General features: G+C 48.9%; 8 protein-coding genes across 8 annotated transcripts; 6 read left to right on the plus strand and 2 right to left on the minus strand.

Annotated features, from left to right (window-relative positions):
* Positions 1 to 1,293: 1,293 nt before the first annotated feature.
* On the minus strand, positions 1,294 to 2,469 carry DIM1 (Dimethyladenosine transferase; the record flags this gene model as incomplete). The annotated part of the gene is made up of 1 exon (XM_064896692.1): positions 1,294 to 2,469. One exon carries the CDS (start codon positions 2,467 to 2,469, stop codon positions 1,294 to 1,296), a length of 1,176 nt encoding a protein of 391 aa, XP_064755642.1.
* Positions 2,470 to 3,119: 650 nt separating this feature from the next.
* LTR64_002321 (uncharacterized protein) lies at positions 3,120 to 5,906 on the plus strand (the record flags this gene model as incomplete). The annotated part of the gene is made up of 2 exons (XM_064896693.1): positions 3,120 to 3,267; positions 3,316 to 5,906. 2 exons carry the CDS (start codon positions 3,120 to 3,122, stop codon positions 5,904 to 5,906), a joined length of 2,739 nt encoding a protein of 912 aa, XP_064755643.1.
* A 3,985-nt stretch (positions 5,907 to 9,891) lies between these two features.
* On the plus strand, positions 9,892 to 10,932 carry LTR64_002322 (uncharacterized protein; the record flags this gene model as incomplete). The annotated part of the gene is made up of 5 exons (XM_064896694.1): positions 9,892 to 9,908; positions 9,972 to 10,244; positions 10,299 to 10,377; positions 10,434 to 10,575; positions 10,637 to 10,932. 5 exons carry the CDS (start codon positions 9,892 to 9,894, stop codon positions 10,930 to 10,932), a joined length of 807 nt encoding a protein of 268 aa, XP_064755644.1.
* A 937-nt stretch (positions 10,933 to 11,869) lies between these two features.
* On the plus strand, positions 11,870 to 14,426 carry LTR64_002323 (uncharacterized protein; the record flags this gene model as incomplete). The annotated part of the gene is made up of 2 exons (XM_064896695.1): positions 11,870 to 12,788; positions 12,958 to 14,426. 2 exons carry the CDS (start codon positions 11,870 to 11,872, stop codon positions 14,424 to 14,426), a joined length of 2,388 nt encoding a protein of 795 aa, XP_064755645.1.
* A 736-nt stretch (positions 14,427 to 15,162) lies between these two features.
* On the plus strand, positions 15,163 to 15,978 carry LTR64_002324 (uncharacterized protein; the record flags this gene model as incomplete). The annotated part of the gene is made up of 1 exon (XM_064896696.1): positions 15,163 to 15,978. The coding sequence occupies one exon, from the start codon at positions 15,163 to 15,165 to the stop codon at positions 15,976 to 15,978; it is 816 nt and encodes a 271-aa protein (XP_064755646.1).
* A 1,501-nt stretch (positions 15,979 to 17,479) lies between these two features.
* Positions 17,480 to 18,410, plus strand: LTR64_002325 (uncharacterized protein; the record flags this gene model as incomplete). Its single annotated transcript, XM_064896697.1, is given in 3 exon segments — positions 17,480 to 17,879; positions 17,896 to 18,100; positions 18,158 to 18,410. 3 exon segments carry the CDS (start codon positions 17,480 to 17,482, stop codon positions 18,408 to 18,410), a joined length of 858 nt encoding a protein of 285 aa, XP_064755647.1.
* Positions 18,411 to 20,405: 1,995 nt separating this feature from the next.
* On the minus strand, positions 20,406 to 21,891 carry LTR64_002326 (uncharacterized protein; the record flags this gene model as incomplete). The annotated part of the gene is made up of 2 exons (XM_064896698.1): positions 20,406 to 20,413; positions 20,520 to 21,891. The coding sequence occupies 2 exons, from the start codon at positions 21,889 to 21,891 to the stop codon at positions 20,406 to 20,408; spliced, it is 1,380 nt and encodes a 459-aa protein (XP_064755648.1).
* Positions 21,892 to 22,877: 986 nt separating this feature from the next.
* Positions 22,878 to 25,799, plus strand: prp1 (U4/U6 x U5 tri-snRNP complex subunit Prp1; the record flags this gene model as incomplete). Its single annotated transcript, XM_064896699.1, has 2 exons — positions 22,878 to 23,242; positions 23,354 to 25,799. The coding sequence occupies 2 exons, from the start codon at positions 22,878 to 22,880 to the stop codon at positions 25,797 to 25,799; spliced, it is 2,811 nt and encodes a 936-aa protein (XP_064755649.1).
* Positions 25,800 to 25,890: the final 91 nt, after the last annotated feature.

Here is a 25,890-nt window from a genome sequence, read left to right on the forward strand (position 1 = left end):
GGCAAAAGCAGCACTATCTTATTTGGAATATTGGCCGGTTTGCAGCATCTGTGTGAGCGATGAGATTGGTATGGACGATGGGTTCTTACGAATTTGATGTTAGTGATGAAGTGCGCGGAGACACGTAGGTGTAGCGAGGGTAATCGAAGATGATTTCTATTGGCACTTTGAGTTTAAATCTGGAGATGAGTAAGATAGATACCCCTTTGTGTTTGGGAGTTTTTCAATGAGAGGACTACCGTCTGTTTGAATTATGGCACTTCCACTACAGATCGTGTTCTGCTCTTTTGTTGCTTATCGCTGGCACCGTGGTGCTTCTCGATGAAACAAATCTCGTCAGGTAATCATGACAGTAGACTTCTAAACCTAAGCTAGAAGAACACTTGAGCTTTCACGGGTTTGACGAACTGGTATGGAAGGGGTACTCGAGAACTTCGCACAGCCTTCTTCTTCACACTCTACTCTGCAGAGATCGAACCCCTTCCAACCCCTCCATCCCTCCCCCTTTCTTTCCTCAAGCACATCAAATCACATCCACCCTCGACCACGTCATAGCACTCTCCCCCTCCCCTCCTTAATCTCCCATACCCCGCGGTCACGTACCTGACATGACATAGTACTACACACAGTCGTTGTAGCCTGCTCGTAACAGGAAAGAACGACACTACTCGACTGCGACTAATCCTGCTCCCCGCCAGATCATGTTTTCGGCATGTAGATGTATACCCCTGATCAAGCTAAAATCTCGCGTTGATGCGTCGATGCATGAGTACCCGACGGGTGCCCGATTCGAGACAGGGGTGGCCGGCAAGTGCAGCAGCAGGAGTGGTTTTCGGACAGTCTCGGGATTGATGGGTACGGGGACGGCTTTGTGGGTTGGTGAGGTTTGTGGAGGTGGAGTATCACGCTGTGTATTTTCGGGACTGCTCCAATGCAGCATCAAGGTATTTATGCTTGTCTGCTTGCTGCTTATGGTTCGCGCTACTCATTCGGGTTGCTGCCAGGCGAGATGCAGTGATGGGTTGAGGCGTTGGGCTGGTATGGATAGTGTCTGTAGCGTAATGACGATCAATGTAGATCATCCTGTGGCCTCGAATCGAGGTGTACCGGAATTTAGTTCTGGTCGGCTTGCTTCTAGCACTTTTTCTTCGTCCGTGGTTTGACGAGATCGTCTTCGAAAACCCAACTCTCCTTCGGGATACGTAATCGTTAGACCACTTGCCAATCGAGCATGTTCGATGCTTGCTTAGCTTGATTGGAATATATAGCCACAGTGACCTTCTCTTCGGATTTTCAAGTAAAGTGTATCCCTTCCTGGTTAAACAGATACAATAACTTCAAAAAGTCGCCTTCGTCACACATCCTAGCTCGTTTGTCCGCAAGCTGAGCCTTGTCCTCCAGTATGGAGCGAACCTTCTCCCGTACCAGCTCATGTACTTTGCCCTTCTTTTTACGATTCGCGCCTTTTGGCAGTTTGAGCTTCGATTCCTCTTTGAAAAAGGCGGGTAGATCGTCATCTTCGTCATCTAGGTCCATTATCTCGTCGTCGTTGTCGTCGTCTACTTCACCGTTGAAGCCGTTCCATGCGTCTTTCTCACCGTTGTGGTTCTCGATTTTCATGAGGGCATCTGCGGCATCAGTTGTCTCCAGTGGACCATCGTCTAGAGGAATGTCGTTTTGTGCACAGTATGTCCTGTAATTGGTCTCTAGCAGTTGCAGGACGCTGGTCGTGCCTAAGAAATTCGCGCGCAGCATCTTGTTCTTCCTAACGAAGCATATTCTGAGTAACCCATCCCACTCTTCATAGCTGATGTTCGGTCGTGGGTTCTTCGGCACCATTCTAACGACACTAGACTCGACTGCTGGTGGCGGCTTGAAGTTATTCTTGCCCACCTTCATGATGTGGTCGATCTTTGCCCACATCTGCGCGTTGACTGAGAGTCTGGAGTAGAGCTTGTCGCCTGGTTTCGCGAAGAGTCGTAACGCAAACTCCCTCTGAAACATGAGTATACACACACGTGGCGCAGGCGCAGTCGCCAGAAGTTTGAAAGTTAACGGACTAGAGATCTGATACGGCGTATTCGATATACAAACATCAAAGTACGGTAAGTCGGTCTTAATCACATCCCCCAGCACCACATCCAATCTCTTCCCTGCCGGCGTTCCTTGTACACGTTTCGTGACTTCGGCCGCCATTCGAGGATCGAGTTCGACTGCGATACACTTTTTGGCTTTCTCGAGAATGCGCACGGTCAAGTTTCCAGAACCTGGACCGACCTCAAGGACGATGTCGGATTGTTTCAGATCTGCTTTGTCGACGATTGCTTGCGCGACACCAGGGTTTTTTAGGACGTGCTGGCCTATGTCTGTGTTCATCTTGAAGATTGCATTGCTTTGCGCTTTTGCGGCTGGCTTCGAGTACGGCGAGGCCGCACTCGAGGAGCGTTTGTGGTGTAGTGCCTTTGGCATATTGGGTGACTTCGAACGTGTTAGTATGTAATCATGTTGTGCGCATGGTGATGGTTATTGTTCAAATTGAAGGCTCATGAGAGTTGAGTCGCAACTTGAACTCCAACATTTTTACGATTGCTCGTATCGATAAGCGGCTATTTTTGTTCTACGCGGAAAAAGTAATAGTGTTGTTTATCCTCGTTCTCGTCCACCAATCTGCTCTGTACACGATGGTCGACAGCTCGTCTTTTCCAAGACCAGTCTAGCATATCCTGCTAAGGCTGAATTTCGCTGTCAACAGATAATATGGCTTCAATCACAAAAGACCAATACTTGTGGTCGATCCCGGTGAACTTGCTAGAATCTGGTCAACGTTGAACCCCTGTCCAAGGATGTCACACAATCCAACCACTGGTACACCTTCCATCGTTCGTAGTCACCTCTGCGGCAGCTTGACCATAGTCGCATACGAGGCTGACTATGTCTGTCATGTGAGATCTACTTGGCAGCCTAACTTCCAAGCTCTCACTTCCGACCGCGTTCTCAACAACTTCCCATGATAACACATACTATTCCGATCTTAGCTCCGTAATATCGACGTACGTTCGATCCATGTAAGACGCCTCCATGTTGTTCAGTCGTTACACAATCTCGACATCGTGGACAAAATGAGTGCAGAAGCTACTCCACAGGCTGATATGCCACAACGTTACGGTGATATCCACATTTCCGGACATGCAAGAGTCCATCTCGGTAACCAATATGCGCTTCATAGCGACTTGTTTGAGAGCGGCACAGCACAGCAGAGAAGAACAGGTAGGTTCTGCCAGTATCCTATATGAACCGCTGGATAACGTGTGTCAGCCTTATACAACGCCCTAAACTACGCTGGGTCGAATACGAAGAGGGACCACATTGACCTGGTTGAGGTTGGTCCAGATTCCTTCAAATGGGTTGCTGACAGCAAGATCTTCGACTGGCTTCGATCGGGAGACACTCCTTTCTGGATCGCTGGTAAACCAGGTTCTGGTAAAAGCACTCTCATCAGATACTTGGTTGATAGCAGAAGTACTCTACAGCAATTGAATGCTAGTGGCAAAAATTGGACGATTGTGCACTTCTTCTTCGATTTCCGTGCTGGCAAGGATCTGGCAAATCAGCCACTCGGCATGGTGAATTTGTTCTTGCGACAACTCATGAAATCGGTTTCTGTCGTCGCAGAATACCTAGACGACCAAGATGTTCATCAGCGACTTCTCTCCGGTTCAGTCAATGACTCATTAGACGTCTTAGCCGAAGCGCTACGATCAGCTGATGCACATGTCTGTGCGTTCGTCGATGGTCTTGACGAATACGAAGGCAGTTTGTGGGAGCTTTGTGCGTTTCTTGAGTCACTACGAGATCGGACAGGCATGAAGATGTGTTTCGCAAGTCGTCCCGAGACAGAAATTTGGCAAGCGTTTCAGAAGTGGCCGACTATACTCATGCAGAAACATAACAGCATCAGCGTTGCCGCTTACCTCGATCGCAAGCTAGCGAAACAGATGCTGTATCTGCCGATGATACAGCAACTGTTTGACAAACAGGTGCGAGATAGACTTCTCGAGAAGGCTCAAGGCGTGATGCTATGGGCAAAATTTGTTGTGGATGAGCTAGTGGGATCATGCACGGAATCGACAACAATTCAAGCTGTGCTAAAGCTCCTAGAAGGCACGCCTGCGAAGCTCGATGATCTGTACGAACGTATATTGCAGAAGCTACCAGATGCCATGCTCGCCGACGCCGCACTACTGCTACATCTTGTTATCTCCCGCGAGAGGTGCGCTCCTCGAAACCTCGAACAGCCACTTCTTTACCAAGCTATCGCCTTTATACAAACAAGTCACGGCAAGACTGCGTTTCTAGGTAGCCGTCTTGAAGAATTTTCAATGGATTTTCGTACGAAAGCAATATTGGGAAACATTGTTGATTTCGTTGTCGACGTGTCTGGTGATGTCGTGGTTCGCTCAATTCACTTAACGTTCGATGCCTATTTGCAAGACACGAAGTGGATAGCTGCGCACTTGAGCAAAGACATTCAAAGTAGATACGTTGACCTGCCATGGTCGTGTCTTATCTGTGATGTCGTTCAGCATCTGGAGCAAACTAATACAATTGACAAGACCTATGCAATAGCAGCTCTTGACGAAGTTTCTCAAAAGACTCAACAGCTGCCGTACAACGTTTATTGGGGTCGAGAATTCAGTTATTCTACGGAGGATTTCTGGCAGAATTGTTTCAGTAGAACGTCTGAGAAACTGGATAGATCCACGTGGTGCAGTCTGTATGATCTTGCCATCAAACAGGGGCCCGAAGCAGCTGAAGCGTGCCCGCTAGAGGCCGGCGAAGATAGGTTCGAGAAGAAAACATCTATATCAACGGCAGGCGTCATGCTACTACATATTAACAAGTGCCATGATTGCCGTTGGTCTACAGATAATCCTGTTTTGCTCGTGCGACTTGCGAATCTGATAACATCAGGTGCTCTACCCCTTTATATCGCTCTGCTACACAGAGATCTTACGTACCTCGACAGAGCGCTCGAATCTAGCTCTTGGAGTGAAGGAACATTGAACGACTTTCTGGATATTCTCGTGTGGACCAACTACCCCAATGTCGTGAGCGATGGAGATTTCGGGCAATTCATACAGATTCTCGCAAACCGCGGTTGTTATGTTGAATGTCGTCACATCTGTGGGATGAACTTCGAATCTCGACATCCATGGGGTGGCCACGATAATTGGCGGAGGATGAAGCATGCTTTCGTGGTACAGAAAGGAAGAGCTTGGTCACGAGAACACGCCAGGGACTGCCAGTATTTCAACACGGGAGTAGGGTTCCTGTCTCATTGGTGCGCTACGAAAGCTCAAGACCATGTGGTATGGCTCGATCTTCTACGCGACCTTGGTGAAGATGTTACTGCCCTAATCAGTCCGAATCTGTCTGCATTCCATGCGATCCTCGAGAAGCCAAATGCTTTGGCAAGAAGCAACTCTATTCAGAAATTCTTGGCCTTGGCCGAAGCTGGTGTTACGCCACTGTATGATTCGTACACAGGCTGTGCACTGTCGTATGTACGTGAATTGAAGTGGAAATGGAGATGGTATCTAGACGCCAGAAATTACGAGAAGCATGTTACTGTCAGGGATCAAGAGCTAATGAGAGAATGCATAAAGATATATTATGTAGAGCTGGTAAAAGTCCTTGAAATCTTTGAGAACTACGCAAGGACAGGGTCATGGCCAGCCGACTTCCTGGAGGAAGCGAAAGAGTATTGCAAGAACGAAAGAATGAGCGAAGATGTTTTGAAACTCATCACTGATCTCGAAGAGAGATTTCCTGAGCAGCGGGATCTACTTGACCAGGAACGGGAGAGAGCGAGAACAGGAATCTACAAAAGGATCAGATATAGCTAGGTCGGGACCTGGCGTAGCTTGACTTTCGAGCATGTTTATGTTGCGACAACATCGATCTGGATTTTGTTCGTAGGGACATTCATGGTCCAATACACCGAGTACAAACAGCGTCTTCCGAAAGATATATATATACATCCACACGAGTGTCTCGAATTGACCACGAGAAAGCATTGGTGTTCACGAGCAGTCAATCCCTTCAACAACGACCTCGAGCATGTCGTGCGCCAGGAAGCTAAGTCTACCTATTCAACGAGCGATAACACTAGACATGTCGCCTCGAGAACGATCAGGAGCCTCTATGAGCTGCTGGAGTGCACCCTCGATGCTAATCATGTTCATCCACACTGACCAGAGCCTAGCGAGCGGTCGCAGCACGTCCCTATCAAAAAAGAGTTCGACTTTGGGCGTCCACCAGAGTGGTCGTTTTTTCTGATGGGAACGTGCTCGGCCTCGTTACGATCCTGCCACGCCCACTACAAGTCTTCAGCTAGCATACTCACCAAAGGGCAGCTGAGAGCATAATGCTATACGGAAATTTCTTTCTAGCTACTTCTGCCAAAGCTTCACACCCCAATCTTCTGACCCATCGATCGTCCTTCCTCCTTGATTCGAGCGTTACATTCCTTGGGCCAAGGTCGTTGAATTCCTTAACACGATTAGTCGATCTGGAATTTCGAATAAGGATATAGAGCACAATGAATTCCCAGAGTCTTTCGGTGGAACCAAGCGCCAACTCCCAGAAGATTTTGTCATGCGAGGACTGATGTTAACGACTACCTATTACGAATCAAGCTTCTTCAACAAGGATGGTCTCGTCGACGAGGACGAACGTCTTTTGCAGCAACTATATTACCAAGCACCACGTGTCGATCGATGTCTTTTCTGCGCCATCCAACTAACAAAGCTAAACGGTCGATGGATGAGCTACGATGCTGAGATCAAGCAGTTCAGCACGACAAGCGTCGCTGACAAAGATTGCCACGGTTCGTACAGTGCACCGGCTTGAGTGAAGTGTATATCTCGCACAGAAGTGGCAGCAGAGCTACAGTATATGACGCCTTGCAAGCGATGAGTACCCGGAAAAGCACGCAATGAGACAATGAATCATCTGCTAATCATATGATGAAAAGGAACGTGGTTATGAAGGTAGAGTGAATTGGCTGAGATCTTCTTTCAGGCATTACTGAAATGCTGCTTGGTCTAGTCAAAGTCGCACCTGGCCAGAATCGATGCCCACGAAACTCTAATTTCTTGATGCGACACAAGAAGAATGGGGATAAAGGGCCCAACAGATGTAGCCAAGCTCTATAGCTTGTCTTTGAAGAGACAAAACCATGTCCGTTCAACGAGTGATAACCATAGTCCGTTATGAGCTACTACAGACACGAAAAATCACGTTCAGACCTGCCCAAGGCGCCCTAATCACATAGATGTGTCTTCATCAGACCCTTTCTTGTCCGAAGCCTCCACTTCAACACTGTATATGCTCACCGCCTATGTTAAGCCTACCATACGAGCGACTGGTTCCCTGACAACGCGTCATAAATTCGTGGGGTTTCGTGCTCTTCACTCCCGTCGTCTGTAAACGTGTGGATGCTCCTTCAGGAAAGCACGTCCTTTTGTGAGTTTTTGCTTTTTTACTGTGTTTTTTTGTTGCAGGGCAATGTTCCGGCGCGGTCTGCAGAACTTTGAACCTTCGTCTTCTGCCTCAGCTAAGGTCTCACTCAACTCTTAGCCGAACGTCGTTCTAGTTCTCCTCATATCAACGCATATCCCCGGAGTCTTCTCTACATCATGCATCTTCTGCCGCGCTGCCTAGAGCACTAGAGCTTGTGAAAAACAAGCAATTCAAGAGTCATTATTGGAAGGAACACTTGAGTGTGTAATTGCTGCTGAGTCGTTTCTTGCCGTGTGCTGCCTCGAAGTCCTGCGCCAACAGAACAGGTGTAATAGAGAAAACGGCATGGTGTCTCTTAGAGTGCTTGTAGCATATTCGGACCCTACTACAGGCATTCATGGCCGAACCTTTGTCCTACATCCCTTCCCATCACCAGTGCCATCCCTATACCGATTCTTATACTCTCTAGGCGACTCTAACCTTCCTTTCTCCCTCTATGACCCTCTCCTCTTGCTCTTCGTCGTCTCTTTAGCAGCTCTATGACTCTCCTCGAACCCCTTCCCACTAAACTCCGCTCTCATCTTGTCCTCGTACACTGTCGCAAATCCCGTCCGTAACATCTGTAGTCCGACGTCCCTTCTTAGAATCCCCCTCTAAATATACACTATTGCCACCACTCTCGAGTACTAATCGGCTTTATATACGTAGTACCAGACCCTCCTCTTTCTCAAGGAGCTCGTTAGCCAGTCTGATGCCTCTTTGCTGTATGGCTGCGCTAGACCTCTAAAGTACGCGAGTTCTAGCGTATCGACTCTCGCGAAGCGTGTATAGACTATATTATTCTTAAGGGCTTTTGTATCGTCTAGGACGTAGCGTAGGAGACCCTATAGGCCGAGGCGACCAAGCGGGGTGTGGAAGAGACGGAAGTTATCTACATCGCTGACAGAGGTGACATGGCCGAAGAGGGAGCGAGTGAAGCGCTGTGTTGAAGGAAGCAGGTAAGTCTATGGGAGGGAGGTCGCAATCGGGTAGCGTCTGAGAAAGCGGCGTTGCAGGGCGAAGGGGGGGAGGAGTAGTTATGAGGATTGCAGTAGAGATTAAAGTGCTGGGATGGGTGAGAGATTGTAGAACGGAATATCCATTGTCATTGCTCGCAGTGGCATTTAGAGTTTGTGCCAGGTTTCCGGCTTCATCTTTAAGGGAAGATGCTGTATCTTGCGCTCGGGCTTTGAGTTGATGCGCTTGTGTTGATAGGGTGGTGAACTAGCAGAAGTGGTAAGGGGTGTCCTTGGAGGACGAAGACCAAAAGAATGGCCATGGTATCTTCTACCTTGCTGCGTGAACAAGTTCAAGAGAACTGATAGGACGGTGGAAGTCCTGAGCGAGGCTCGTGTTCATATTGTGGAGAGATGGACTGAACGAGTTGCAATGTGGAGCCAATGCGTGGCAGTGGGTGGAGCATCTCGTGAATACTTCAGAAGCTTCCAACCTACACAATATTCCGTACTATGAATGTCTGTGAATAGGCGAGTAACGTGCCTGCTTCTCTGTGAGCAGCCCTTGATTAAATAGGCCTGCTGCGCTTCATGACGGGCATGTGTGCGGTGTATACGACTATCTAGGACACGAACATGCTCCCATCGCTGACTTCTCAAACACAACTTGGAATCTTTACAGGTGTTAGTACATTCCAACGCGAGTTGAACATGGCCTGAGTTGATGTGAGCAAAACACAAGCTTGACTGCTTGGAAGAGCTAGGTACTGCGCTATACTACGAGTGACGCGAGACATGAGGACATTGCGAGAAATGGTAAGCTTGTTGAAGGGAACAAACGGAGCAGGTTTGCATATCAGTGGTAAGTGTACGACTCAAGAACAATATCCGGCACATCTGTGTACGGAGTAGTGAGGATTGTGGTAGTGCACGTGGTAGGACCCACAAAGGCAGCTGTAAGGGCGGGACCGCTCTGTCTTCAGGGCACAACTGTCGTTCGTCGAGCGGAACCGCAAACTCAATATGACACGGCCACCGGATTGCTAACTACAACCCCACAATTTGGCTTGGGTGGGCGTAAAGTGGGGAGGATACTTAGTACCATCACAATACGTAAGTCCTCCTTTAGTATCTAGTCGTGTTTGAGGAATAAACAAGCCTCTAGACTCGCATCGTGCAGTGCGGAACCATGGCTGCATTGACCTTCCTGGGGAGCGCCAAGCCCTTCACCTCTACACATGCAGATCGACTAACTTGTATATCTAGAAGCCTGCACCTCTCATGCATCCGGGAGCTTTACGACGATATACAGTACGAGCAGCAGTCACATCCGTCGTAAGGTATACAACATCTGAAGTTTTTGGTAACCACAATGTCGGGAATTCTCAAGTAGGTCCCTCTGTTGCAATTACTCTCTGGCGGCCGATACAGTCAACTGACGAATTTTCTCAGCATACTCGGTCGTGTTGCCATCGTGACAGGCTCTTCATCGGGCAATGGACGGGAGATTGCACTGATGCTGGCCTCCGAAGGTGCCTACATCGTTTGCAGTGACGTAGATCCAGCCGTACGAGCAGGAGGATATGAGGAGAGTCAGGTGCCTACACACGAGCTAATCCAACAACAAAAGGGGAAGGCTGTATTTCAGAAGGCCGACGTGACTGACGCGACAGACATTGAAGCCTTGATAGAGGTGGCAGTGAATGAGTTTGGGCGGCTAGACATGTAAGTGAAATTCTAGAAGACCTACACTAGATAACTAACAAGCACCGACAACAGCATGGTGAACAATGCTGGCATATTCACCGGCCTGGCGACCATCGTCGACGAGACTGTAACTAATTTTGACAAGACCATGGTACTTGCCGCTCGTCTCGCACAAACTTGACTGACTTTGCTCACACAATCATATAGGCTGTCAATTGTCGTGGCGTATATCTTGGCATGAAATATGCCGTCACCCAGATGATGAAACAAGAGCCGCTCCCTTCGGGCGAGAGAGGCTGGATCGTCAACATCGCATCCATTGGCGGTCAGGTCGGGCTTGCACTTGAGCGTATGTTTTCCCTTTCATATTCGTTGGATTGTTTCATTTTCTCAACGCTAACTCTAACCAGCCGCGTACTGCGCAAGCAAGGGCGCCGTGGTCAACCTTACACGACAGGTAGCCGTGGATTACGCGCCCCACAAGATCCATGTCAACGCTGTGTGTCCTGGCTTTCTCGCCACAGCCATGGTGCGACCGTTCCTCGATAACAAGGAGTCAAATGCAGCACTTCATCAAGGAAGCCCTTGGCCTCACCTGGGGACCCCGAGGGACGTCGCAAAGGCTGTCATTGTGCTTGCGAGTGATGCAGCTAGCTGGATGACAGGTGGGAGCTTACAGGTTGATGGTGGATTTGTGGCGAGGTAGCAGTCTTAAAGCACGATTGAATTTTACATCTAGTATGTTAGCCAGAGACTAATCTGTGGGCAAAACGAAGCCTATGTGTTTTGGTCCAAGGCTTTCACGTTGTCATCCGTAGATACTCTTTATGCAAAGATCCTTAGCCATAATGGTGTTACGACCATGTTGCACGTGTGACCACAACAATGCAAGAGGATAGCCCCTCCGACTGGGGTTATGTAATGATTGAGACCCTAGCTACTCTAGGTTGTTCACAGCACCAGTATTTCAGGGGCACCGAGCTTGTCTTCTGGGTCAGTTCTGTTGGAAATATAAACTGCCAACCATCTACAGAGCATGAATGACGGTACCACTAGCCCAATAGCCGGAAGCGATCTTGGCTCGGTAATGCTTTCTGGGAATGCTGGGATCTGTCCCTGCAGCGATTCTCCAACCCAAGGCTGGGGAACCCCGCATTCAAATGGGGTTGTTCCTGACACGCACAGTCGCGATGTTGATGATCAACACGTCCATTTGGTCGCTTTTGCTCATAGGTTTCGCAATTCAACAACAGCTATCCACTGGCTCTGCCATGCAAACATATGGACGACCCCTACTCAGCTCGCATCAGCCTATTACAACCCAACATTCTCATTCACCCCCTTCCCGCAGAAAGCAGTACCAGAGTTGCGATGCTTGTCGCAAGAATCGTAGGGCCTGCGATGCTGGTAGTAAAAGGAATCATCCTTTGTATGTCTCGGAAGCCGGCCTTGCAAGCTTTAGTTGTTCTTTGTGTGAGAAAGCTGGGAGAGAGTGCACCTTCAAATGGCTTCAAAATCTACCAGAGGCTGTGCTGCCTCGTGGACTTAGGCGAAAGAGGCATCTTTCTGTTCCATCGGAATGCCGTACTAACGAGAAACACCCCCTCCGCAACAAGATACGGAATGTGCCTCCCGTGATAGATATGAACCCTCTAGATGGTTTGGCCTGCGCTACGCGTTTGCAGCAACAAAGCCAGACAAAGATCTGGAACTGGAACTGGATAACGACAAACACCATCATCGATTCACCCAATCCGACACTCGATTACCCCAATGCTCAGCTCTACTCTTCGACTTTCCCGAACCGGGACGAATCGCTCTACCACCAATTCCCAGATGTGCCAAATGATGTGGTTACATTTCTCGAGGCTGAAGACCCGATTTCAGCATCCGACCAAGTTTTCGTCGATGTATTCGATGTCTCAACAAGTACTCTGAGTTCATCTTCAATTCATCGGCCGGACCTTCTGGCATCTGAATGTGAGATTGCCGATATCGGTTGGGAACCTATCACTGTTTCTTCCTCCTCCTCCTTCTCCTCTTCTTCTCTGCTGGACGAATCTCTTGACCAGGGCGGTACCGCTCCTGTTCATCCTATTGAAGCGCAGCGTGACGGCTTCGCTATATCTCTTGAAAACGACTTAGCAAAAACTGCGAACCAGAAATTCATCGCTGATGACTTAGTCCAGGTCTATCGTAATAGCCTGGAAAATGCACTCGGTTGTTGGCTCGTCGAAGAACATTGCCCCTATCAACGAACTGCCCGAGCGAAGCTACTGAACTATGGCCAAAGTTCAGCTGCACACCCCACTTATCTACAACGTGTGTACGAGCTAGACCATATATCGCAACCTTTGCGGCCGGAGAGAGTGTCAGTGGAGGATAATGCGCTAACCTCAAAGGCTCTCAAGCTTGTCATCATGTCTTTTGCGAGTCAGTGGACACACGGTATCGCACCTGCGACTCGAAAAGCCGGCAAAGATGTTGCTGGATTTGAAGACGATGAATTTTTACGTGGATTTGAGGGTTTGATGCAGCAAAGCCTATGGCATGAAGCACAGAGTGAGTCTTGCACCCAGCAGTCGATTTCCTGATTTAGCTTACCTTGTGGTATAACAACACCATATCTGGTTGTTGCAGCTGAGCCTATCACCTGTCTTTCAGTTCCTCCGGCGTTACTTTAACAGCCATTTCGACACAAAAAGAAGTTCACTAACACAATCACTAACAGGATACATCAAAGCATGCGCACACATCAATTGCTTCAAATCAATTTTCGCGCAAATAGTCTTCTCTCTTGTTCAGCCCCCTACGCTTTCCGTGTACGAGAATACCGCTTTACACCGTGCGCCGTCTACCTCGCCTGCACTCGGGTCTACCTATCCAATATCCAACATCGTTATAAGAGACGGCTCAATTTCAAGTTTAGATAACACCATGCACTCTTCCGCCACCAGCACTGCAAGTTCTAACATTCAGGAGCGGCTTGGCTACCTCCATCAAGCGCTTCGAAGTCTCTTGAAATGGCGTAAAACTCTACATCCTTGGTTCGTTGGACGCGATGTTGGTGGACAAGGAATTCAACGTGCAGAGTGTATGGCTTCTCGTCGTGCGGCTCTACAGATCCAGGGTAGTTTTAATGTGTTATTTTGGTTCGGACTGATGTGTGATACCACTTCTTCGGTACTCAACAACCACCCGCTCATGATTGCTGACCGCGAGTCTTGTGCTGTTCAGCATGTTGCTCCAACCTCCAAACCACTACGCGATATACTGCAACCTTCCACAACGATGGGAGACAGTATTGGAACCGATTACAGTTCATCCACCAACCACGACTATACTGAACAACTAGATGCCGAGCTCATCGACATATGGGATCTAGCCATGATGAGCTGGCGTCATGGTTTATCACTTGAGGCTGGTGCTGGAGCTGTGCTTCAAGAGGCAATTCCTACAAAAGTACTGCTTTGGCGCAGATTAGGCGCACTTAGATCTCTCATCAGAGGAGTCACTAGTTCAGCCGTTGTCGAGCAAACTATCTCGGTGACGTTGGAGGTTGCAGACTTCTGGAAGATCACATACGGACCACTTATTGATGAGTGTGTCAGGACCCATCATCAGCTGTCATTCAAAATACAGTCCTGGTACGTCATACTAGCTATTCATTTCCATTTGGCATGCCTATTCGTAGCCGATTGCATTGAGCAGGCAGATGGCAATTATCAATCCTGTGCTGAGCAACGATCTTTGCGTCTGACAACTTCGAAAAGCCTGGAAATGATCAAATCCAGCGCTTACACCATCACCAACATTGCAGCGGTTTGTCTTTCATTGCCTGAAAAGAGCCACGGCGAACAAGCGTCCTATAGCTTTGACAGAGATTGCGAATCTACCAACAGAGGCACGGCATTGCTAAGTGAACCATGGACTGAGGTTCTTATCGAAGCGTTTTCGAAGACTTTCCAGACTCTATTCAATTGGTCAATCTCCCGTGATCCAACGCTAAGCCCTATGTACAGTCCTATTCAGCTCGAGTGGTTGATGACCAACACAAATAGTCGAGATTTAGTGGCCAGGTGTCTGGTTTGTGCTGAGGCTCTCGAGCTCCTGGGCCACAAATCAAATCATGCTTTACGTGTCGCGCGTTCAATGAGAACTCAATTGACGGATTCAGTCGACTTACCAACACTGGTATGAAAAGGTCGCACTTAGGACATGCACCAAGCGATGTTTGAGACAGACGTACTTCCTACAACGACCTTGAATACGCGGTAATATCAGGAACAGGGTATGATGTGGTCCCCTTACATAACGCCTTTTCCGCCTGAAAATTTTGGCCGTTACACTGCAGTTGGGATCCATGAACTGATATTTCTCGCCAGATCTTTCGGGGCTACTGCTGCGTGAGACTTGAAAAAGCTGGAAAAGCTCTATGTCGCGGTAGTGGCTCAGATATTGATCTGGTTACTAAGGTTGAGACGGGTTCTTGTATATGCTTATAACATTGCTCAATACTCGAAGCTTTGGCTCGAAGAGATCCCATAATTCAATCCTCACGTGTCATACATCGCTGTTCTACAACGGTCGTCTGCACCTCGTTCTATTGGCGTTCGTTGCCGTAGCCATCAGCAGGAACTGCTCGACCCCACATTTCGCGAGTGTCGCCACTGACACTTGTTCGTCAGCCAGGGATGTCCGTCTTGAGTTTATGCGGTTCCGCATGAGGCTAAGCTCGTTCGGCTTCTATGTGGTAGAGTGCTCGCTATTCCGCAAGCACTAGCGTAGTTCTATCAGGGGAGCCGCATTTGAACCTTTATATAGCTCGACTTGGCTCGTGGTTGACTAGAGGTGCTGATTATCAGACACGACGCGCTCGAGAGTTTTCACGACTAGAAACATAGTAAGTCGTCACTTAAGATCATTCCATTACACAATGCCTCGTCTACAGGATAAGGTCGTTGTCATTACAGGAGGTAGCTCAGGCTTTGGCCGTGCTTCCGCCCTCCTTTTCGCTGCCGAGGGCGCGTCAGTTGTCGTTGCAGACGTGCTGGAAAAACCCTTGGCTAAGGGTTTCGAGAACGACCTCGAACATTCCACCGCTGATGTCATTCGCAGCAATGGCGGAAGAGCAACCTTTGTCAAGTGTGATGTTACCAAAGCAAACGAGGTCGATGCCGCTGTCGCGACTGCCGTACTGGAATTTGGACGACTCGACGTGATGTTCAACAACGCCGGAATCTACCGCGGTGGGAAGCTGCTGGATCAATTCACAGAGGCTGACCTCGATGTCACCTATAATGTGAACGTGAAGGGAACATTCTTCGGCGTGCAGTCCGCAGTGCGGCAGTTTCGGAAGCAGGAGAAGAACCCAAAGACAGCTCAGCGTGGCATCATTGTCAACCTTGTCTCGACTGCCGGCCTTCAGGGCCATCCCAGTCAGTCGGTCTATAACATATCAAAAGGTGCACAAGCCAACCTCACTCGCTGCGCTGCCATTGAATACGGACATGAAGGCATTAGGGTTAACGGCATCTGTCCAACTTATGCAAAGACAGCACTTACTCGCGATCTCTTTGACAACATGGAGTTTATGCGCACTTTCACAGAGTCAGTGCCGCTGAAACGTTGGGGCGAGACAGATGATGTCGCTAACCTTGCCCTGTTCCTTGCAAGCGATGAGTCTAGCTACATTCATGGCGACCTGATTCGCATAGATGGTGGCGAGACGCTTTGCCGTTACTCAGTCTGAGGTCAGGCTGACAGACGTACCCGTTAACGCTCCACTGTATGCTGTAGCTTTTCGTATCTAAGGTCTTTTCTCTGATGAAGCAATCTTTTTCCGACCTTGGACTAGTCGTGGCTGGAGTAGAGCCGGGAATTAGAACATCCGTTTCTGAGGACAGGACAAAATGTCTCTGGGTTGATACATGCTGTCTTAATGAAGAAAACAACGTTCAGCTTCCCAATCAATTACTTTCATGCTTCGATGGTGTCGGAATGCATAGAAATGCTATACATATCTGTCTTGACACAGCAGCTTCCTGCTACGCTGGTGAAGCGAACACGTGTATTCTGTTAGAAGCATTCCAGCGAGGTGTGAAATATTCGTCCGGTCTTCGATGGGCCATGAAACATGCCAAATGAATACGATGGAAAATTACGTTACTGGAATCAGCTTCTGCTTACCAGACTCCCACATATTGCTGCTGACGGTGCGATCACTTGCTGCCTGAGTCTTGGACACGCATGACTTGAGGTAATTGCGATTTCATCGTGCCTTCCATGATACTTCCTGACCCCTGACAAGTCCAGAAACAGAAATAGATGTGCATAGTACGCTAAGTGGTCAGTATGTTTGACAGGAGAATTCTTAAACACAGTTGGCTTTCCGAGATGTACTTCGTTAGTATGGGTTTCAAATTGGGGACTCCTCAGATACTCAGACCCAAAACTGGTCAGGCTAAAGTCGGTCCAGAGAGCTAGCATTAGCGTAATTTGCATGTGAAGCATCGACACATGACGGTGGTCAATCACGATGACCACGACTTCGATGTACTCGAAATTCTTGCACTCCTGCTCGTCAGCTGTTCCTCACCTCTACCTGAGTCCTCATAACATGGGACGTCGATAATGGCTAAGTACAATCAGTACTGTCTTTGGCGGACAAGTTTTCTACAACATCGACAGTGATGACCAACGCGCCTTCGATGATGAATAGAAGGTCAGAGGCACGACGGGTACTCAAGCTGCGTCCAGTGACAACAACGACCCTATCGAAAAACTAGGAATAGCAGCGCGTGCAACAACGGCTTTGACCATCGCAGAATGTTGATAATTGTTGGCAGACAGTTTTCACGATCCACAATGAGAGTTCAAGATCGGAGCCGCAATACGTGGGAGAGTGGAAAGTTTTGCGGAACCGATTGCGGGGAAAGGACCCACTAGAACTCCACCGATGTACTGACTGACCATTAAGCGTGGTCAGGCGTCTGCTCAGCGTGCATTACATGCATATGCGCAGCAATCAACGACCATGACAGGCATATAACATACCGCTCAGTCGACTTGTCTTGAGTGGCTGTATTCGACAGAGCATCGCAAAAGTCTCGAATTTTGTGTATCAATCCAACTCGATAGCAATTCCAGCCATGACCCGCGAGGACATTTCTTTCCAAACTGCGGACAATGTGACACTTAGAGGCTGGTTCTACAAGCCCGCGAACGGGTCAGGCCGCCTTCCGTGCCTCGTAATGGCGCACGGTTTTTCAGCTCTCAAGGAAATGGACCTCAATACGTTTGCCGAGTATTTCACGAGCAAGCTGTCACTGACGTGTTTGGTCTACGACAACCGAGGGTTTGGCGACAGTGACACTAAAGAAGGTCAGCCCAGGCAAGAAATCATACCTGCTCAACAGACCAGTGACTACTCTGATGCCATCACTTACGCTCAGACCCGAGCAGAGGTTGACAGCAAGAAGATCGGTATCTGGGGAAGTTCGTACAGTGGAGGTCACGTGCTCTGGGTCGGTGCTGTGGATAAACGGGTGAAGGCCGTCCTGTGTCAAGTTCCCTGTGTCGACGGATACTCGAACTTCAACCGACTGATAAGACCTGACTTCACGAGTGGTCTAAATGAGTTGTTCGAGCAGGGTGAGTGATAACTTAGGGCCCCAGGAAACTTTTGATCTCAACACTGACTACGAGGTGCGGAAAGATCGTCACGCGCGAGCTGCAGGCAAGCCTGCTGGAACCCTTCCAGTGGTGGACGAGAATCCTCAGGCACCTTCCGCATTGCCAACGCCTGACTCGTACACCTTTTTCACAGCATGGGGCAAGAAAAGCTCATGGAAGAACGAGGTAACTGTAAAGTCGTAAGCATTGCCACGTTGCAAGACGCTCCTACCACCAAGCCATACTGACCTGGACAGAATCGAGGCATTCCGCGAGTATAATCCATCCGCACACATACACCATATCTCACCAACGCCTCTCTTGATGACGGTGGCACAAAACGATGTCTTGACGCCGACTGATCTCGCGCTGGAGGCGTATTCGAGGGCACGTGAGCCGAAGCAGCTGCACCTCCTCCCTGGGGGTCACTTCGATGGTTATTCCGGGGCAAATTTCGAGAAGAACGCCAACACGCAAGCAGAATTCTTGCAGAAGTGGCTTTGCACGTAGGATGTAGCGAATTTGGTTTTATGACATATGAAGTGATGTGATTACCCACCAGTCCAGAGTGTACTAGAACCTCTACCTCGAACAAGTGCCGAAGGGGTCCAGTGGTGTGCTTGGAGCCACATCTGCCAGTCTCCTATAAGCTCCTCACGCCAAACCCTGCATGACCATATTTCCACAATCAATAGGCAAAGCTCTTGAATTACAGCCAGCCTCTTTCTGTGACATTCCGATTCATTTGAGGCGAGAAGAATTGCTTGTAGAACAGTCTCGTGGAGGAGTTTTCTGCTTCTTACCTCGTGAATTGCCCGAGAAGATCTCTCGCTATGTCGGCCTAGGTTACCAAATAGAGTCCGTCCTTCAGTGCTGACTGCTATCTGGTAGGTCTCGAGCAGGCTGCTTCAATTTGCGGTTTGCCTTGGCACATGGTCGATCTAGAGACGTCCAGTATGCCAAAATCCGAGTCAAAGCTTGCAGACACCTGTCAGTATGCTGTATCAGTTGTAGGACTTTGAGGCGAGTTCAACCCGCTCAGATTGTCTATGAACATTATTTGCGTTCATCGGAGACATTCACAGAGCCGTCTTGTCTCTGAGCGAGCCTACACTACGCTACAGCAGAACTGCGTTCGTCCATGTCTTTGTCCGCCCTTGAACGGCACATTTCTCAAGTCATCGAGAACGAGTCCGTCGGTATTCCTACAAGGCTCTATCACTGGAGTCGAAGACTACGACACCACTCTAAGAAAACCAGGCTAAGCACTCCGAGGCGTGAAGATGAAGCTGTCGCCTAGCACCTTCCAGTGGTTCTCAGAGCAGTTTCATTTCGGATGGGTTATGTCTTGGAATTACAGCAAATAGCAACAGACGTCCTCCAGGCAGAGCTGCGCGAGAGACAAGACGACAATATAATACGCAAAACTGCCTGTGGAACAACGGGAAAGCGTAGTACATAGAATGCTCCTCTACACATCTTCTCCATACTCACGGATTGCTTCGCCGAATCCTGGATCAACCCCATAAAACCAAGCTGTGTCTAGATGTCTGTAATCGACATCGAAGGCTGTTCTTAGTGCTGCTTTGATCTACTCAGAGCCTGCAGGGGAGGTCGGTGCGCTACCGTCTGATGCCCAGGTACCGAAATCAATTGATGGAATATCCAACATCTTCCCGTTTACGATCTGAACAGGGAATGTTTGAGGTAATGATATATTCAAACCCGGAATCCTTTGGCGTATCAACTCAAGAACGGTCTACAACAGCACGACGCGATTTGCGTATATCTGGGGGGGCTCGTTTTACGACCAACAGGTGCACGTCCTGCTGCCCCAAAGCCTTTGCACGAAGCTGTCTCTGCTGAGCAGCTATGTTTACATCCGCCACGAATCGGCAAATACCCGACCTAGGAAATGCGGAGAGAAATCTGGGGCAAGATTGAGTTCGTATTGTGGGCACGTTCAGCTCAATGCAAAGGTAGTCGAAAGCCGCTGTCGGGATCATGCGCCTCAAATTGACGCAGGCTGGATAAGATAACGTTCATCATATCTGAGCAGTGTTCCATGCTTTGGTAAATGGATTTGTTTCTCGAGTTCAAGGAGTTGATCCACTACTTTGTTAGTGCTAGACTGTAGTTGGGGTTCCAGACTTCTGATCAGGGAGCTGACAGGGCAGAGGAGAACTTGGTCCTCTGAGGTATAAATGTCGGCGGGTAATATACTCTTCCATCTAGTAGCAAATCGTTCGAAGATATCCTCAAGTTTGTCGTCGGTTCTGGATGAATGCTGTGCGAGCCACGAGATCGGCAGAACGCATGCTGCTCCTGCATGAACCATAATAGCAAGTGTCTGTAGAACCATGTCACTTTGTGCCTCACGATGACGCCGTTGTTCAGGGGTTTTGTTAATGAAAGCCGGCAGTGCGAACAGGTATGAGCCCCATATAGAGGGTAAGTTGTCCCCAAGAAGCTCGTTCGGGTTACTGCCGCGAGCAAGAGCAGCCTCTAGTAACCTGATGTCAGGCAATGCGTAACCACAAGATCCAGCCTGGACGTTGAACCTAGGCTGTAGTACATAGTCTAGAATTGGCCTTCCTTGTTTGTTTTTGATAGACTCACTTGTCATATTGTCCAGCACATAAGAACTAAGCTGAAAGTCAATGGCTAGAGTCAGAAAATCACTGCGTTCAAGGTCCCATGCTTCCAGACTGCCATTGATGTACCAATAGCTGTAGTCAGGGCCAGTGACGTCTGCAGCGTGCGCAAGCCATTCGATGGCAGGCTTGGCCAGTGAGGCAATAGCTGAGGTCTTGTCATTGACCTCATCAACGGAAAGAGCTCCAAGAAGATGGCTCGCAAGCCCGACCGCAAGATCATCACTGAAACCAATCGAGGTCAGAGCAACCAACTGAACGAGCCGTGCACTGATCAGATAATGTCTCGCATCGATGGCTCTGTCATTGGTGTAACTATACAGAAGCGACTGGTTCTGTGGCTGCAGCAGAAAGTCCCTCAATGAACGATGCAGAAAGACCAATTTGGTGTTGTGCACAAGCTCTATCCTTTCAGCGAAGGTCATGTCATCGGAATCTTGGATTTGTTTCCAGTGAACAGACTCCAGAAGGCCTTTGCATCTGCTACTCAACTTGCGCAATGATGAGTCCGTTCTGGACCGGAGGACAGCCTCGTCCGCAAGATCACGACAATAAGGTTCAAAGCTGGGTCCAAGGCAAAAATCCTCGTCGCTCTCGGCGACGAAGAATGTGTCGATCAGACGGAGTGAAAAGATAGAGCCGAATTTGTCCTCATTGAACAAAGCAAGCTGTAGCAATGTGGAAGCTTCCCTTCGATGCTCAAATTTGATGGAAGACAAGATGGATTGGAAGTATCTATCGAGGTCGGCTGGTAATAGCTTCAATTTTGCATACAGCTGGTCGAGAGAATCGCCATCCCGTAGAGCTTGAAGGAGGTCACGCATCGCAAGAGTGGCCCACAGGAAGACACCCGACGCCATGTAAATGATCTGCATTGTAAACTCGAATGCTCTACTCTTGTCCTCTGCCTCGATGATGACCCACCTGCGGCTGCGGTGAAGTTGCGACGTAATATAGTAGTGGATATCTGTAAAGGTCAAGTCTTCGACTCGGAGCTGCGGACAATGATGGAAAGCGTCCTTGAAGATATTCTCCGGCCGGCTTGAGACACAAATTTTGACATTGGGGAGTTCCGATGCTTGGAGAACGACATCAATGAGTTCATCCTGCCCATCAACTTGCTCACATTCATCTACACCATCAATGACAAGAAAGAGGTTGTGATCGACTACAAGAGCTTCTAGGACGTCGAGAAAAGCCTGCTGCAGATTGCCAACATCGGAATCAATCTGCTCTGAAAACAATGAAGAGTGCAAGAAATACCCGCGGAGCTGTGTAATTAGCTGCGGACACTGTTGAAGAAATTGAAACAGTAAGCAACGATAAAACCCCTTCATAGAGTTCTGGAGAGTATGGCCCGCCTTCCAGAAATAAAACCTCGCCCTTACGATCGGTCGGGTCCCTGCCCAAGATGACAGTAGTTCAGTAGCAAGCGAATTCCTGTCTAGGAACTTGATGATAGTGCTTTTACCGCTCCCAGGCTTCCCGTGAATCCAGTATAAAGCTTGACTCTGCTGCACGAGTAGCCAGTCCCGAAAGCAGGACCACGACCGATTTGACACACTCATTGGCTGAAGCAGCCATTGACACGTCTTTGGATAAGCAGATGAGATCTGCTCAGCACGCAGATTCATTTGTGGAAAAGCTAGGCTTTTGAGCACATTCTGGCGCAGGCTCAGACTGGGATCGGTACGGGAAACTGCTAGGTTGTCGCCAACATGAACGTTCGCATGACCGGAAACGTAAAAGTTCCCATGGCTCTGTGTAAGCACAGGAGGTTCTGAAGCGAGGGCTGCTAGATCGAGACGATCTACGTACTCATGATTTGTGTTGCCGCTGTTGGAGAATGTTGAAGCCATCTTCAATCATGGACACAGGAACCTGGCGCATTCGGCGACAGCCTTACCACAGTATGTTACCAGCCAAGCAGTAGTGTAATGCTGGTGGGGTGACGACGCGTATTTGAGACGAGGATATGCATCGCGCGCGCATAACTTTCACAATCTAGTATTTTGAGTGGATACGATTGCCCTCATACCTGTCGCTTCGTTCACAGCGCTGGAGAATTGCTAGCATGATAGATGCCACTGGCGACACTAGGATCTGTAGCGATGGTGGTTCGTGTTTTTCATACTTTTATAGATGGCCTGAAGGTATACCTGATTTCGTGATGCCTGGATGCCTTAAGTGTAAATTGTCTTTCTGAGATTCAATCCATCTCTGCCTTGCACATTCACTACTTTCGGCCAAACAATTGCAGTATCACATTGGACGGTGGTCAGTCGATGAGACCAGTTCCTATCGGACCATTCTAGCTATTACGATGTCGCGTCTGGACTTTCTCAAGCAAAGAGCGCCCGAGAACTATGTAGCAGGCCTTGGACGAGGTGCAACTGGATTCACTACACGATCAGACCTTGGACCAGCGAGAGAAGGCCCAAGCCCCGAGCAGATACAAGAAGCGCTTGCAAAGCGAGCTGCAGCGCTTGGAGCTGCACCACCCACAGCATACGGAGCGGCTGGCAAAAAGCCTGAAGAACAAGAAAACGAGGACGATGACCGGTTTCAGGATCCAGAGAACGAGACGGGACTTTTCGCACATGGTCTATACGATCGGGAAGACGATGAGGCAGACAGAATCTACCAAGACGTAGACGAGAGGATGGAAAGAAGACGCAGGCAAAGAAGGTTAGTACTATTCCATTCTCCCTCTTCCCTTTCTCTTTTCTCGAATGATTGTGTTTATCAATACAATTTGTATCGAACAGATTACCGACGTATACCTTCTTCGACATATAGGGAAGCACGAGAGAAGCAAGAGCAAGAAGAATATGATCGAAATAATCCGAAGATATCCGCACAATTCGCAGATCTAAAACGCTCCCTGGCAACATTGAGTGAGGACGATTGGGCGAACCTGCCAGATCCTGGTGACTTGACTGGAAAGAATAGACGGACCAAGTTGAACCAGAAGAACAACTCCAGATTTTATGCTGTGCCTGATAGTGTCCTTGCGGGCGCAAGAGATTCTGGACAACTCGAGACGACCGTGCAAGACGAGGGCACTGACCAGAAAGATGGCACCATCACAAATTTTGCTGATATTGGCGCAGCCAGAAACAAGGTCTTACAGGTAAGGATGGATCAAGCTGCTCAAACGGATACTGCCTCGGGCACAGCGACCAATATCGATCCCAAGGGATACCTAACAAGTCTAGCCACTTCCGAGCTCAAGTCTGCAGAGGTCGAAATTGGCGACATCAAGCGTGTCAGAGTGCTCCTTGAGTCAGTCATCAAAACGAACCCAAAGCATGCCCCTGGCTGGATCGCCATAGCTCGACTTGAAGAACTTGCTGGAAGGATTGTTGCTGCCCGAAAATTGATAGCACAAGGTTGTGATCAATGTCCGAAAAGCGAGGATGCTTGGCTCGAAAACATCAGAATGAACGATAACGACAATGCGAAAATCATTGCAGCGAATGCTATCAAAAACAACGACACATCTACCCGCTTATGGATCGAGGCAATGAAGCTGGAGTCCGAGCCCAGAAAGAAGAAAAACGTCTTGCGCCAAGCTCTTGACCATATTCCACAGTCAGTTGCAATCTGGAAAGAAGCAGTCAACCTGGAAGAAGATCTTGCTAACGCACGCTTGATGCTTGCAAAAGCCACCGAGACTATCCCTCTCTCTGTCGAGCTATGGCTGGCCTTGGCGCGACTCGAAACACCAGAACATGCTCAAGCTGTGCTGAACAAAGCGAGGAAAGCGAACCCGACAAGCTACGAAATATGGATCGCAGCTGCACGACTGCAGGAACAAATGGGACAAATGGACAAGATCAACGTCATTGGCCGTGCTGTGAAAGCACTCGCAAAGGAAAACGCCATGCTGAAGCGTGAAGAGTGGATCTCTGAAGCAGAGAAGTGTGAAGAAGAAGGTGCTGTTTTGACTTGTCATAGCATTGTCAGAGAAACATTAGGTTGGTCGTTAGACGAGGACGACGACCGAAAGGAAATTTTCAAGGATGATGCAAAGGCAAGTATTGCTCGTGGTCGTTATGAAACAGCCAGAGCTATCTACGCCTATGCACTGCGTGTTTTCCCTACTAGTCGGGCTTTATGGCATGCAGCAGTTGACCTTGAACGTGCGCACGGCACTAAGGATGCATTATGGCGGTTACTAGAGAAAGCGGTCGAAGCTTGTCCACAGTCAGAAGTGTTATGGCTGCAACTCGCACGAGAGAAATGGGATGCAGGCGAGAAAGACGACGCTCGCAGAGTCCTTGGTAATGCATTCAACCAAAATCCTGGTAACGAAGAGATTTGGCTTGCAGCCGTCAAGCTTGAAGCAGACGATGGACAGGTGGACAAAGCAAGAGAGTTACTGAAAGCTGCGAGAGAAGAGGCATCTACAGAGCGAGTGTGGTATAAGTCTGCAGCTTACGAACGACAACTTGGCAATGTTGATATCGCACTCGATCTCGTCCTACAAGGTCTAACTTCGACGCCTGTAAACGGCCGCGAAACGAGGTTCCCAAGAAGTGCCAAGTTGTGGATGATGAAGGGGCAAATATACGAAGACGAAGGTAAGATACCACAAGCGCGAGAAGCATATTCCCAAGGCACGAAAGCGTGTCCGAAGAGCATTCCATTATGGCTGCTTCGAGCTCGACTCGAGGAAAAGGCAGGGGTGGTGGTACGAGCTCGATCTGTACTTGACCAGGCGCGGTTACAAAATCCGAAAAACGCAGAGCTATGGCTCGAAAGCATCCGAGTCGAACGACGAGTATCACCCAACAACCCTGCCCAGGCAAAGACGTTGATGGCGAAGGCGAAGCAAGAATGTCCGAAATCTGGTCTTCTCTGGTCAGAAGATATCTGGTACCTCCAACCAAGGACGCAACGAAAGCCACTTTCGCTCGAGGCCATCAAACAGGTGGACAACGACCCGGTGCTGTTCGTGACCGTGGCACGCATCTTCTGGGGTGAGCGCAAACTGGACAAGGCCGCCTCGTGGTTCGAGAAAGCGATCGTGTTAGATAGTGATATTGGTGATACCTGGGCTTGGTACCTGAAGTTCTTGGGACAGCACGGAACCGATGAGAAGAGAGAGGATGTCATTTCAAGATGTATGGCTGTTGAGCCCAAGCATGGTGAGGTGTGGCAGAGAGTGAGGAAGGACCCGAAAAATGCACAGCTCAGTATTGAGGAGGTGTTGAAGAAGGTGGCAGATGAAGTGCAGTGAGCCTTCGGATCACGTACTGCAGTGAGTATATAGAATACTGCAGTCTGAGAACATTTTACGAGGCACAAAATCACCAGACGGTAGAGAAATC

This window comes from Lithohypha guttulata (assembly GCF_036872675.1).
Source record: "Lithohypha guttulata strain CCFEE 5908 chromosome Unknown scaffold_2, whole genome shotgun sequence".
Taxonomy (NCBI): domain Eukaryota; kingdom Fungi; phylum Ascomycota; class Eurotiomycetes; order Chaetothyriales; family Trichomeriaceae; genus Lithohypha; species Lithohypha guttulata.